This window comes from Protopterus annectens, chromosome 13.part0, assembly GCF_019279795.1.
Source record: "Protopterus annectens isolate FY-2018-M chromosome 13.part0, PAN1.0, whole genome shotgun sequence".
NCBI lineage: Eukaryota > Metazoa > Chordata > Ceratodontiformes > Protopteridae > Protopterus > Protopterus annectens.
The window spans coordinates 1062959370-1062974148 of record NC_056747.1 but is presented as its reverse complement, the minus strand read 5'-3'; the positions used below and the strand labels follow the sequence as shown (position 1 = coordinate 1062974148).

General features: G+C 39.0%; 1 protein-coding gene across 2 annotated transcripts in view; it reads left to right on the top strand.

Moving 5' to 3' along the window:
* Positions 1 to 414: 414 nt before the first annotated feature.
* LOC122788119 (P43 5S RNA-binding protein-like) overlaps positions 415 to 14779 on the top strand; it is a 292075-nt gene continuing 277710 nt past the window's right edge. The window contains exons 1-2 of one of the 2 annotated variants that reach the window (XM_044055057.1): positions 415 to 833; positions 6111 to 6208. In XM_044055057.1, coding sequence (XP_043910992.1) covers positions 711 to 833; positions 6111 to 6208 — 221 coding nt within the window. In that variant the 5' untranslated portion in view covers positions 415 to 710. Of the gene's footprint in view, positions 834 to 6107; positions 6209 to 14779 lie in introns of both variants that reach the window. The other variant, XM_044055056.1, reaches the window with a different exon arrangement.

Here is a 14779-nt window from a genome sequence, read left to right as displayed (position 1 = left end):
CAAAGCATTTGTCAGAACTCACAAATGATAATCTAGTTCCGTTGTCAGACCTGCTTTTTTTTTTTTAAACAACCCAATGACTAATGGAAGTACTTTTAATAAAACTTGGAAATCTTATCCGCAACTGCAACGCGTGTAAAATCTAATTTTTAATTAAATCTGGAAATAGAAGCACATTACTTTGTATCAGATATGATGCAATTTATCGTCCAATAAAGGCATTATTGCCAGAACAAAATAACTCGGAAAATGAAAGCCAATACCCATAGTCCTTTTAATCAACTACCGTATTTTTCTTTTTATATCCCTTTACGCAATCTTCAGAGATAATCTTTTTTTTTTAGTACAATGTAATCCTGGGGTGGGGATACTATAAATAAATCAAAGTCACCCACATATATAGATAACTGCTTTAACGTAAACATCCTTTGCTTAAATAATGCTCGTAAGAAAACCATGCTTATAATTCCAGCCCTTTTATCACATGAGGTCCTCAAGGTGCTGCTAAACACAATTACAATAAACGCGACTCACCTGATCATTTTCTGATTGCGATAAAGGGGTCCTGCTGATTCTATAAATTAACCAGCACTAAAACTCTGTTTGGTGTTTAGAAGCGTTTATTACAAGGAAAGCATTAATTGTTGTTTTTGCGGGAGAAAATTATAGTTTGTGATCAAGTTTTTTTTTTTTTAACAACAACAGCAAGGATGGGTTTGGAAATCGCTGATGCTCTTCCTGTCCTTCTGTTTAACTGTGTTCATAAGGAATGTGGGGCGACTTTTACCAGGCAGTGGCGGCTCCAAGAGCACCTTGCTTCTCATGCTGGTCAGGTGAGGTCACCGTTGGGGGGATCCTACTAAGAAGTTTTACTTTGCTTGTATTTCGCATAAAATTATATCCAATAATTTCCGGACAGTGTGGTACAACTCCACTGCCTGATAATATATAAATATCTATAGAAAGAGGCACATTCATAAGTAGCATTGTGGATGGTGAGTTTTGGGTATAGTTACAGGTTACTGGAACGGTTTTTAGGGTTCTGTTAAGAGTTGCTGTCCAGCTCTAAGTGGCTTTATAGAAGCTTGAAAAATGTTAATCGTGCTAATGCTCGAGTTCAACGACTAGGTTTTGGAGAAAAAGTGTAGTCATTTAATGATTTTATAATTTAAATAGACTCTCAAAATGCTTATTTGCAAGACGAGTGCTCGTTTTGATCCTCAAACTGTTTCAACCTTTTCTTATTGCGTTTAAGATTTGCACAGTAAATGGTGATCATAATTTAAATGTATAAACTTAGTCATGCTAGGAATCTGGTTCCATGTGTCGTCAGGTCCTCATTGCCATTTGATTCTTTTATAAACGGAAAGTTAACTGTGCAGGATGGTGTTAACATCTGTATGCAAACTGGGGTATTGTAAGACAAATGCTAAATGCTTAAGGGAAGGCATGTAGTGGGAATCTACTGGTGGCGGTACTTTGATCAAGTAACTTTCAAATTTAAAGACAACTCCCCCCCCCCCCCCCCCGAAAAGTAGTTTTCCGTTTATATAGCCTTAACCATAGAAAATCAGAGCATGTGATCACTTATGGTGGCTTTCAGTTTGCAACATTGTAACTGTCAGCTTTTCACTGTTTGCATCAATTTGCATTTTTCATTACACAGCTTCCTTTGATCCTGACTTTTTTCCTTGTTGGTCACCTCTGTTACAGCAGTATAAGGAATGCTTGGGGTTATAGCAGTGTTATGTTTTCATAGTAGTTGTAGTTTAGTGTTAAAGTGAGATCTGAATAGGCAAAACTTGGCTGAGATGGCTTGTGTTGTATTTGCAATTTTAAATATTGTAGCTAGAATTAGTCTTTGGTGTTTTTCTAACTCAATGACTTGTCTCAAAACCATATATACAATGCAAAAGAAATAGAAATTGGCGTAGAAAAAAGTCAAATACTGACAGTTTGAACACATTTGCTTTCTTTGAGTTTTTATTGAAGGAAAGACTAGGGCATCAGACCTAAATTTGAAAGGCCTGCCTTTGTTCAGATTCCAGGCTACACTATTTATCTGAGGTGTGATGCTGGCAATCTGACTGAAGAGGCATATTTAAATGATATTTAAGAGGCATTGCTTCTTAATGGCTTTATGCTGGGGATAAGTGATGTCCGCCACTCTTAATAGCCTTTGTGATGTGTAATAGATTGAACAATTTAGTAGTTTTTGTAATGTAACAGACAAAACAAAAAAAGGCAATGCTTTCTGTATGTGTAGGGTTTGGTGCTGGATTACAAGGAAAGAAAAGCTTTTTGGTAAAACTTGATGTTTGGGAGTGGAGTTCTATAAATTTATACAAAATGCTTGGCTTTTAATTCTGCTTTGTGTAGATATTGAAAATGGGTACAGATATGCCTTTCAAGTATACATCATTGAGGATGTTGCTCATTTTGGTTTTTAAAGTCTGTGTTCCCCACTGAGTCTGCCACACATTCAGTTTTAAGGTTTATTTTTTGTAAATATCCATAGTAAATGATACTGAATCCTTGAGCTCCCTAGTTAAAATTCTGACTATGCTGAGTGTGGCACATGTTCCACACTTTTAGTTTCAGAGATTACCAGGCCAACAATTTAAGCCTAGCTGGTATAACATTATTTTGCCTAATGGGTGGTCCCTAGGGGCAAGAAGATTGCATTGGGTTGTGCATAAGCCTGGAGTAGTTTAGATTAGCCCTGTTCTTAAGGGGCAAAGACACTACCCCAGGTATGAACTTGATTCCCTGTCCATTAATCCAAACTGCATTTGAGGAGGGCTAGCCAAAGGGCTTAGTTTAATGTGAATATGAAGCCTGTCCCAAAGGAGTGATGGCACACCTTCAGTATGTTTTTTTTGTCACTGACTAGGTTTAGATAGGATAGGTGTTGAGATGACATTCTGGTGATGGGGAAATTGAGGTATATGGGTACAAAATCACTTAAAGTTGATGCAGTAGCATGCCTCTTAATTGTTCATATTTTTGGTTTGTTCCTTAAAAATTTAAGGTTTTCTAGCAAATCATTGATGGAAGTCACTAAAACATTTTGAGTTTGACTTGTCCTTCAGGAAATGCATGCCGATGTAAAAGGTATTCTGTCAACTTTTTAAATTTAATAAGGCTAATATTTACCAATTTTTTTTTTTGTCCTTTGTCCCATATTTTTGGTTTTGTCTACTCTTTTTGCTAGAGTAGCTAAAGTGGTTTGCATATAAAGTTGTATTTTCCTGCACTATATCAAAGCTCTGGAACAACCTTCCCCCTAGCATAGCTATCTTTCCTTCCTGCAGTTATTTCAAGACTGCACTTAATCTCACCTAAATTCTAAATGGCTTTGTCCTTGTCCAAACCCTGACTAGTAATCCCCCCCCCCTTCAACCATTCTCTCCTTTCCCAGATTTAGAGTATCCCTCTACCACTATAAAACTGAAATGAAGATTGCTCACTGCTTGTTAATCTTTCCAGGATTTAGTTACTATTTCAGAATTTGTAGCACTGTTTTATTTCTTATTTCTCAATGTTAGAGCTTACTTCTCACTTGTTCCTAATTTGCTCCTGTATTTTTCCATGTCATGATCACCTCTACTGTATTCATACCTTGATATTTACAATCTACCATGTTATTCTGTGGAGCTTTTCTCCCCGGGCCTCCACTGAAAAAGGACCTGTGTCCAGTCGGAATTTCCTGGTAAACAAATGTAATAAATCTCCCACTTCTGGTAAGGTTGATACTATTGGAATGCAAGTTTAGAAAAAAAAATGGCTGCTAGAAATAGCATGTATTAAAGCATGCTAACATTACCGCCAGATCCTGTAAATAGTCATTGTATTCTACCCCAGTAAACAAATTTAAGCAAATGCCAATATTTAAAATCAAACTTAAAGTCTAACAGTTATCTATACTTGCATTTTTGAAAGATGCAATGTGAGTCCTATAATAGTTAGCCCTGTAATGCTCTGGTTTCCTCTGTGCTATGACTTAAGGTTGTGTGGTGGGATGGAAAACTATTGTAAGCTTAATTTGAAGAGAACTATACAAATTTTCAACTACCCATATTTATGAAATCATGCAAATGGGTACATCAAACCTGAGAATAGATGTATACTTTCAAAATACATCTGAGGGCTATTCTCAACTTTAGTTCCAGAATCTGCGACTAAGGCCCAGTGTTGGGAAGAATTTCAAATACTATGGTTGCTTAAAGTTAATAGGTTTATATCCACATGCCTTGTCCAAACTGTTAAATTTAGCTGTTGTATGACTGTAAGCAACGAGTACCAGAATCTAACTTTGAGGGGCAGGACAATAAAGGAGGAAAAAGCAGGAACATTTGAGACTATGGCAAAAGTTTGAAAATGCTTCACGTTTGCAAAGTTTGTCTGCACTGAGGAGCTAAATGCTAATTCTTAGTAGTTATATTTTTATACATTTCTGTGGTGAAGGCACTGCCCCCTTCCAAAAAGGCTTTGGACTTCTACCTCTGCTCAGTAGTGGAACATATGGTATTGCCAATTGACTTCCATATTTTGTACAGATGTTTTCCTTTCCATCTGTTCGGAGTCTTATGGCCACTTTTAAGTTTGAGGATAGTGGCAACAGGTATGCTCATCTGTGTAGCAAATGGCACTCATTAAGAGTAGCTTGACCTGTCCTGTGTCTTTAAACCTCTTGTGAGAAATTATTCCCATTTCTCACGTCGGTGAACTGTTAAGCTTGCATCACTACAAGGCATATGGTCCACTGATTGTTAGTGAACCTCACATGCAACAGCAAGATCCACTTATGGCACACAGACATGTACATCAGATACTTGACATATAGCTACCATTCATAGTTTGATGAAAATACTAAAAAATAAACTTTCATTAGTTTTATTTATTTTCTATAATCGTGTCCCTTAAGTTAATCTTGGATGAAGCAAGTTGGCATACTTGGGGGATTTTAATGTCTCGTGGTAATTTGATATCCCTGCACTGGCCCAGTAATCTAGGGCTAACACCAGTGAGGGATGTGCACATTAGGAGGATAACCAGTACAGTTTCCCTTAAGAGCAGACCAGTCAGTCTGGGGTGGTTTTCTCAACCTGGGAAAGGCTGGCACAGGTTTACTAGCTATGCCCCCTTCAGCCCAGACTATAGTACCAGCTGTTACCAACCACCCTTATCGGCTACTATAAGGCCCTTCCCAAAGGGTGACCAATTCTACTGTGTAATGTTACTATTATCCCAAATGGCAATTGTCCAAGACTCTTGAGGCTATTTGAGTTGGCCTGTACAGTGTCACCTGTACAGTGTCACCAAACGCATAGCAAGTACTCTTAAGAGCTAATAAAAGCACAAGACAATACTCTAACTCGACACAATGACAGAGTTCAGAATAACAGAAAATAATTTAAAACATCGCAGGACAGTCTCAAATACAGAAAACATCTAATCTTACTATATTCTTTTCTAACCCCAAGAGAAACACTATACCTAAATCCTGCTTGCAGAGCCAGGCAAGTGCTGAATGGATATTTCTAGGTCCAAAGACAAATACAAAATGCTTAGATGTTCTTGGAGAGTATTCTTATATTAATACATTACTGCTGGGTTAGCTGGATGACATTGCTATTTGACACTTCTGTCAAAAATGCTAGTTTTTCCTGGAATTGTAAGTCGTAAAACAGTAAATACTTTTATCTCTTTGCATTAACTTTATAGCACAAGTCGTAAATAATTTCAACTTAAAGAGTTGTGCAAGTTATGAAAACATACATTTTATACAGGCGTATAGTGTACACATTTCTGCTCTTTTCCAGCAGGGTACACTGGTTACATTTGTAAGACAAGCATGCAAATAGTATTACTATTCACAAATAACAGAATTGTTTACAAAATTCCAGCTAGCCGGACTGGCAGTAATGACTGTGTAAAAGTTTATAAATATTGGCTAGCTGGCTTCTTCAGTCTGCAGGTGACCACTAATGGGTTAATTGTTCCATCTTTTAAAAAGGTTCTTGGTAGTAGTGTTGGGATAAAATGGTGTGATACTAGTACTTTCAAATACAGAACATTTGAGTTTATTTGCTTTTAATTTTCAGAAGCTCTGGACATGTGATCAGCCTGGCTGCAATAAGACATTCACTAAGAAATCCCATCTTCGGCGTCATAAGGTGAAACATGGAGGAGTACGGCAGGTCAGGTAAGGCACCATAGTATAAACCTTCAGTCTGTGCACTAATGAATTGTTTTACCAGAGTAATATTTTGAGAAATAATTGGGCTGGGATGGTAAGTTAAGATAGCAAAATACAGCAACGTGTATGGAACCTCACTGAAAGGGTTCATTACCTATTAAATGCATTGTTGGTAGGTAAATTAAAAATGTATAGGACTTTTATGGCCAGGTTGCTGTAACCTCAATCTTTAAAACATGAATTTTTGAGATGCCTCACTCTGATAACAGTATATTAAACTGTCATCCTATTGAAAATGTGTCCCTCAATGTTTGTGCTCAACTTTCTAAATGACTGGCACATACTAGGTTGTTTATGCTATATTCACATTACTTTTGCTGCAGGGTGGTATGAGTTTAGCGTCCTAAATCTTTTCTGCTAGAGAAGTTTAATTTTGGGCATTTGATGATAAAAGTTAAAATTGCTAAGGATTATTTCTTTCTAGCAACGGAAGTTTCTTTCGCTCTGGCAGGGAGTTCCCAGTGTTCTTCGGATGTCAACCATAAAACTTTGCTGAAGCATAAAACATTTTGAATGCTTACCCCAGATTAACACATCACTTCAAATTTGTAATGCTAACAGTAGCTTCTAATATCTGAAGAAAAAGGTCTCCTGATTAGAGCTCCTTTTCCAAAATAAAACCATTCTAAATCTTCAATTTCGAAGAAAAATGTGTCCATCAACCCGCCATCTTGTGACTTTTCCATTCTAATGACCTCCAAGGATAGCCAGAAAAATGGGAGGCTTCTAAATGCTTAGCATTTCAGGGAAAACATTTCTACACTTATTGCATGCTTTTATAGCACATGAGTAGAATAAGTCTGTCTTGTAGTTGACTGCATCCTGTCCAGGGCTGCTTTCCCTCCTTTAGCCTGTTGCATAGTGAAACTCCCATCCAATCCTGAAAAGGAAGTAGCTGTTGGAGAACTTAAATCTTCACTCAGTGATGTTGCTGGATCTGGGTCCATGTCAAACACCATGAACATCAAAACCATCCAGATTTTACTAGGCAAGTAGAGGAAAGGGGGTATATTTCCAAACACTTACTACATATTACTATGATTTCAATAGTTGGCTAAGCTTCTGGTGTCATTCTAAGGGGGTCCAGCATCTGTCTGCTTGGGATGACATGACTGATGGACCTCGATGCTTTGCCAAAGATGGCCTGCATCTGTCACCCCTGGGCTTCTGGATACTAGCCAAGGATCTTGCCATCCCTATATTGCCTTTTAAGGTGGTGTTCCAAAGACCAAATTACCACCATAACGGCTACAAACAAATGCGATCTGGGGGTCATGCTGCTCAATGCTAGAAGTCTAAATCTCAAAATGCACTCACTCAAAGCACTCCTTAAAATGGAGAACATAGACATTTGTGCTGTAACACAGACCTGGTTCATGTAAGCACAAAGTATCCCTGCAGTACCAGACTATTCCACACCTTTTAGCCACAAAACTTGGACCGACGCTCCAAAGTGGTGGCGGTTCCATATTTGTAAAGGATGTGCACACCTCTAGACTGGTAGCCCAACACAACACATCAGAGATTTTGGGTGCAGCTAACATTGGGTAAGACAGCAATTCAGGTCATAGCCTGTTATAGGTCCCTAACCATGTCCCAAGACTTGCACTCCACATTCCTAAACACCCTGGAGAATTTTGGGGTCCAACCTAACACTCATACTGGGTGACTTCAACTTATCCCTCCAAACTGGGAAAACTACTGTTGTACTAACTACCCCTCCATTAACTGGGAAAACTACTCCTGTACCAATACACTTGCCTAACATTTCCTGGGATTCACAAATTCCAGTGTCCTGGACCAGCTCATTCTTACCTCCACTAGAGGTAGCAACATCCTTGACCTGGCTGTTAACTAACATGGGCGACTGTTGCTCTATACCAATAGTCACCTTCTCCCTGGTTAGTTCTGACCACAAACTAATCACCTTGGAAATCCACATGCCTCCCAACACCCCCACCAAAGGTAACCACCATGAAAAACTTCTCCAAAGCTAACTTGGGACCTCTAAAAACAGAGGTGGCTAACTTCACTGCACCCATGCAAATTGTTGCGTGACTGCCAAATCACACAACAATGCACTGTATGAACACTTACACAAATGCATGGATCTCACCATCCCCAACAGAACCAAGATTCTCTCCTCCAAAAAAAAAAAAAAAAAAAAAATTCTACAACAGAGGGAAGAAACTGATGCAGAATAAGGAAGTCCCAAAACTGGAAAAACTCCATTATCAGCCTCAACAAAAAGTTGAGATCCCTCGTCAAATCCTCTGAAAGCTAGCTATGAAAACAGAATTGCAGCAGATAGTAAAGACATCCACAATGCTTTCTATAGTTGTGTAAAGAATCTTCATGGCAATGCCCAGATTTGCTCTGAGCTACTGCACAATGATACCTCCTATACCAAGCCAACAGATATTGCCAATATGCTGGCGACAGATTGTGTCAACTTTAACCCCCCCTCCCCCCGGACCAATCACAATACCAATAGATTGCCAGGCACCCAGTATTACTGCTGCACAGGTAAAATGTGTGTGTAGTATGCAATAAATAAAAGTGCTGTATGGAGAAAAGTGACAGCATAACAATATAACTTGGATACATACAGATTTACATCTGCATTGAGTCTTATTGCAGTTGAATAAACTGTTCATGAACCTGGCAGCCCTACAGCAGATACTCCATAACCTTCTACCAAATGCAAATTTAGTAAACCAACCACATGCTGGATGAGAAGTGTTGCTCAGTATTTTACAGGACCTCTTTTTTTAATATCTCATTTTCAAGAGCTTTCTTTTAGCAATTTTGCTGTTACCGAACCATACAGTGTAGTTGCTTGTGATCATGCTCTTGATGGCTCCTATGTAGTAGGTATTTAGAGCATTCAGAGAGCTTTGCTTTTCTCAGCCTTCTTGGGAAGTGTAGTTGCTGGTGGGTTTTTTAATTAGCTGGCCTGTGTTTTTACTCAAAGAAGGTCCTCTTTTATATGTACCCCCAGGAACTTTGTAGTTTGGACTCCCTCTACTTCACAGTTTATCTTGAGGGGCAGGTGCATGGCAGAGTTTTCTGAAATGAATTGTTTTATTGATCTGGTCCAAATTGCACCATTCAATTGAGGGAGTTGACCTCATTCCTGTACCCACTCTCCATCACTTAGAGTCCCAACACTGTGGTGTCCTCTACAAATTTGACGTGAACAGTAGAGGACTCTGCACAAAACCCTGGGGTGGTCTTTTGATTGTAATACTCCCTGATGTGTTACTAGCACAGGTCCTTTGTGGTCTTCCAGTCAGGAAATCAAGGATCCAGTTGCACAGCCCTTTGTGCCAAGGTTGATTAGCTTTTCTAGAAGTTTCATTGGAATCCCTGTATTGAATGCAGAGCTGAAATCTATGAACAGCCTGGCATAGTTCTCTTCAAGATGCTCCAATGTTGAGGTGAAATGCCACTGAAATGGCATCACTGTGCACATAATTAGACTAAGGCTAAGTCCTGTATAATTTAAGGGGAATGGGTACTTTAACATATAACTAAAAATGTGTGGGAGGAAAGTCTTGTCCCACTGCATTTAGGTATGCTATGCCATTCCATACCTATTCCACTGCTGAGGTCTCCATGTTGGAAGGGAAGCGCTGTTACTTGCCTCTTCTGAGGTAGTGTAAACTTGGAATTTAGTGTATGAGGGCGTATGGGATAACTGCGGTCCAGTATGTTTTCAAAATGAACACTTTCTATTGGTGCAGTCTGCTCTGCTAAAGAGTAGAACTGCAGAGCACATCCCTTGGGGACCCATCTGACCAGGTACTACCATTTGTTCTATTGGAGCTGGATGGGTTGGGCTATGGAGTGATTGCAAAAAAAAATGCATTCACGTTTTTGACCAGAGACTAAACAGTGTCACAACTTTACCATGGAAATTGTCCATCTTCAGTTCTGATGAGCAGAAGCCCTGCTAAAGTTTGTCTGGAAGGATTCTGACCTACAATGCCACTGTTGCTTGAAGGAGATTGCATCATTCAGACTAATCTTGAGTGAACTGTACTTGCCAAGTACTGCTCAAGGAATGTTTCAGAGGTAGGGATTTTATTCTAATAAGAGGTGCATACTATTCCACTGACTAAGTGACTGCCACCTTACCATGTCATTTCTTTTCCTTGAGATCCCTGCATAAGTTCTGGTACGCTCTGGGTTGCTTAAGTGCATGCTTGTTCACCTTTTCTTATAGTAATTATACAGGAAATATAAGCACTAAGTATCAACAGCCCACACTAGTTGACACTGTCCTTAACTGGGTCATTGGAGTTTTCTTACTTGTCAAGAGGGCAGTATGCTATCTCAGCTTGGAAAAATTTAGTCATGCCCAAGGAGTAGTCCCATACAGTTGCAGACCTGAGCAGCTTTACTTTTAAAAAGTAAAACTAAGTTGGCACTTGACAATAAACCTGCAAATATAATTTTGATAATTATTGGTCAGTCTCCTAGGGAATTTCTCTGGGTAGATTGTACTTGCTGACTAAAATTTAGGGCCTTTTACCAGATTTTTTTAACATGGCAATAGACCTCTGTTTTTGGAACTGCTAGTTAATTTCCCCAACCCCATTTGCCTCTACTACCCTGGGGTTACTCTGGCTATGGTCCTTACCAGTTGAAATGTCCCAATTCCAGTTGCAGTTTTATAGGAGTGATTCTAGAATTTGAAGCAGTGTTACTAATTTGAGGGAAGCTGATCTGCATCACTAAGTGGTATAAGACCCAACTATAATGCATTGTGGGAGATGCTAGTCCCACAAATTAATTTCATTAGTGGTTGCAGTTGTCAGCTTTTGGCCCCTTCTCCCTGAATTGTTTTTATCCTAAAAGGTGCTTTTATTCTTGGAGGGGTGAGCGGTTTCCCTGGACTTTACACTTCAGCAGCCATGAAGCAAGGTAAAGTGGTCTTCAGCCTCCTGCTGAAAGCTGCACACTATTCTTTCCCTGGAGGCTCTGTCTTGGGAGAGGTTACAATATCTGTAGTTCTTTAAGATTTTCTAAGGATGATTAGAGGTCTGGATCTTTTTGGATTGGGTAGTTGTTAATTCTTGGAACTTTTCACTCTTTAGATTTGTATATGGCTTGGGAGCCACTTGGTCATTCATGTCCAGGAACATTTTCCTTCAAAAAAGCAAGTCTAGGATTTGGATGGGATGGCCGCATCCATTTTTAAATGTTACCTAAATGGTTCTGTAGTCTGACTATATAGAAATGCATTGCATGTGTTTGGTAGCTAAGAAAACAATATGGCAATTGCTGAAGGATTAACTAGTAAAGTGGTTCAGGAATTATGTGGCTGACTACTATACACAGTTTAGAGCTCCATTTAGACTTCCTTGATTAGTCTGGTTTTGAAAAATGCTTGACTGCTTAAGGTGGTCGTGCAGTAAAGTCAACTTGTGTTTAACTGTAGTTTGTCTACAGAAAATTATCCATCCAGTGTTAATCCTAGTGTGTGCACTCCACTCCTGCAGGGATATGTAGCAGTACTTCAGGCTTACAGGATTTTTCCTTGGTGTGCGATTCAGAAAGGGTATGTTTGAAATGGATCATGAGGGTGTGGAAACTTTAATGGCCAGGTGGAAAGGGCTTTATGAATCTGGTGGCCAGGTGGAAAGGGCTTTATGAATCTGGTGCCTTCCTACTTGAAAAGGAGAAGGTTTCTATCTCATGGAGTTTCACTTCACTCAGCCTTTGCTTACATCCCTTTGAATGCAGTCACTTTACGGATTAGTTTAAATTCCATAAATGCTTGCATGGTACCGTTTTTGCTGCTGTAGTAATGTTGGTGTAAAGATCACTGCTAGTGCACTCTTGCTGCTTTTCCTATTGGTGTACAACTACCTGTAGTTTGGTTGATGCCCACTATTTCTAAGGCTCAACTGAACCATTTTGCTAATGTTAGGAAGTGTAATCACTAACCTTTTATTTTCTAGACCATTAACTTGCTATACTCCTGCTTTAGTGTGTATATAGGAGTAGTCATTGCTATTTGATATGAGCAATGGTCATTGCAACAGTGTGCCTTTTTTTTTTTTTTTTTTTTTTTTTTTTTTTTTTGCCAAGGCTACACCTGAAAAGTGTTTTTGGAAGCAGAATATGCACATAATTAAATGGATCACTGCCATATTTACATTTTGTATAGTAAGGTTGCTTAGTATAATATTTCCTGAAAAGGAACATCCAGTGAAGAAATTGCTTTCTGAACCCATATTGACTGCCTAACCTTATAAAGAAGCTATAATACACTACCTTGCATTTTCACTGTTGCGCAATTCTAGCATGTGTGCAAAGGAGTCTATTCCCAAGGACTGAATTCCCTAGATGAACCACAATGCAACTACCTCCATAGGGTTATGGAGCAAAAAAGTATGAAATATTTTTATCCTTGCTGTTTATATGGAAGGATTTGTAGATGCCAGACCCGACCAATCAGTTCAACTAGTTTCACCAGAAACCAAATCCCTTAATGCAGTATCCACTCTGCTGCTGATCTACTTTATCTATTTTTGGGAGGGCTGTTTATGGCCATATCTACATCCATATCTTTCAAACTTTTCTAGCTCAGGTGGTGCTTGGGATTTTGTTTATAAAATCCTAGTCAAGTATTTTGACATTGGGAATGTTCACATTTCTGTGTTGCTGCCACTTCATGGCAGCAACACTACCTACTCCACACACCCCCATGTACACTTTCAAGTTTATATTGGACCCATTTTTGCAGATGTAGTTTTCTAAAATGGGTGTCTGAAACAAGATATTCTTGGGTAGTATAACCACTGTTGTATGTTTCAGATTGTTGGATATATGTAGTCTCCTAACTATAATATTGAGTGAGCAACTTTGAGTATTGCTCTGACCGAGGCTTGGGTTACCATGTGAGAAACTGTTATCCCAGTACTCTTGAGTTTTCCACTGGCCATGTTTTCCTTGTTGTCCTTTCACAAGTGACACTTCTGCATGAGTTTTCTGAACCCCTTAACTTTTTATCCCTTTCATTTTTACTTTCTCTTTAGCGAAGACATTTTAATGAGCAGATGGGGGACACTGTAGTAATTGAGTTTGCAGGCAAGTAATAAATAGCCATGCACCCTCTGTAGACAGGTTCCACTATTGCCGAGTGTTGGAAGACTACAGTAGGAAGGTTGAACTGTCTTCAGAATGAAATTCTGAACACTTTCTATGTTCTGGTTTACCCAAACAGAATAGAATTGAGCTGAGCTTTGAATCTGCATCAGCAAAGGATGTTTTTTTTTTTTTTCTGAGCTCACTGCTTTACTAGCTTTTGGGGCACATTTCCAAAATCTCCCAGTGGTTAGTCTTAAATGCAAACCCATAACTTCATAAAGGGTGGTGTTACCATTAATGGGTACATAAGACCTGATTAGGGGTATTCTAAGGGGAGACCCTTTCTTTAATGCAAGGGTGCATGCTCCCCTCTGTCACTACCCTATATCCTTCCTAATGTGGAATGATCTGGGCTAAGGCACACACAGGACTAAGGAGGTACATTCTGTAGGTGAATTGTTGGTATATATTTCTCCATGGGCTGAAAAGGTGGGAGAGATTAGAATCAAAAGTAAATGTATGTTGAGGGATATGTGTTTAAGACTAAATGGGATGGTAAGGAAGGGTATAAAGATGCAATGCAGAAAATTGCAGGGAGTCTAAAAAAATCTGGGAAAGATGAAGATTTATCTGGAAGCTTTATCTGGAAGCTATAAAACCATTTCAAAGCTTCCACCCTTTCAGGGTAGCAACCCCCCCCCCCCCCCACAAGGACGACAATATAGTAAGATTCCTAGTTCTGGTTTTCAGACATGTTAATTTCTGGCTGCAATCAGAACTGTAAGGTGCAATCTTATGGCCTAAAGGTAAGGTAATTTAATTTCAGACTGTTTTTCAAAAAGTTAGCTGGCCTGAGATCTTATCTTCCAGTATCCTCTTACATTATATTCATTTCAACAGTTACAATGCAGTCTGACAGGTGTATTTCTTTTTTTCTGTCCAGCAGGACCCACTGCTGGTACACTTTCAGCACAAGCATCTGTACAGTCAATTTGATATACAATGACCTACAGTTCTTTACAAAACTCCAGCTAGCTATGCTGGCATACATTACACAATTGTTATACTTTTTCTGTTATAGCTGGCACTACCTCACATCACACACTGTCTTGAATCTGTTAAATGCCCTGCTGATTTCTTGGTTTTACAAGTCTTACTTATGATGGGTGGAAATTGTATATATAGCCTTGTTGTTTTTCATGCTTTTCTAAGCATTTAATTTGTTCTGGTATTCCCTATTCGGAAATGCATACTTAACCCACTAAGGCAGTCTGCCATGTAAACAAGTGTAGGGTTTTTCTCATGGCTGAAGTCTAACCTTACATTGAATTGCAGCAAACTGTAGCTGCTTTAAATTTTGCACATAGCTACATGAATGTAGCTTCACATTAATGGGCAGATATTGGGTGTGTGTAT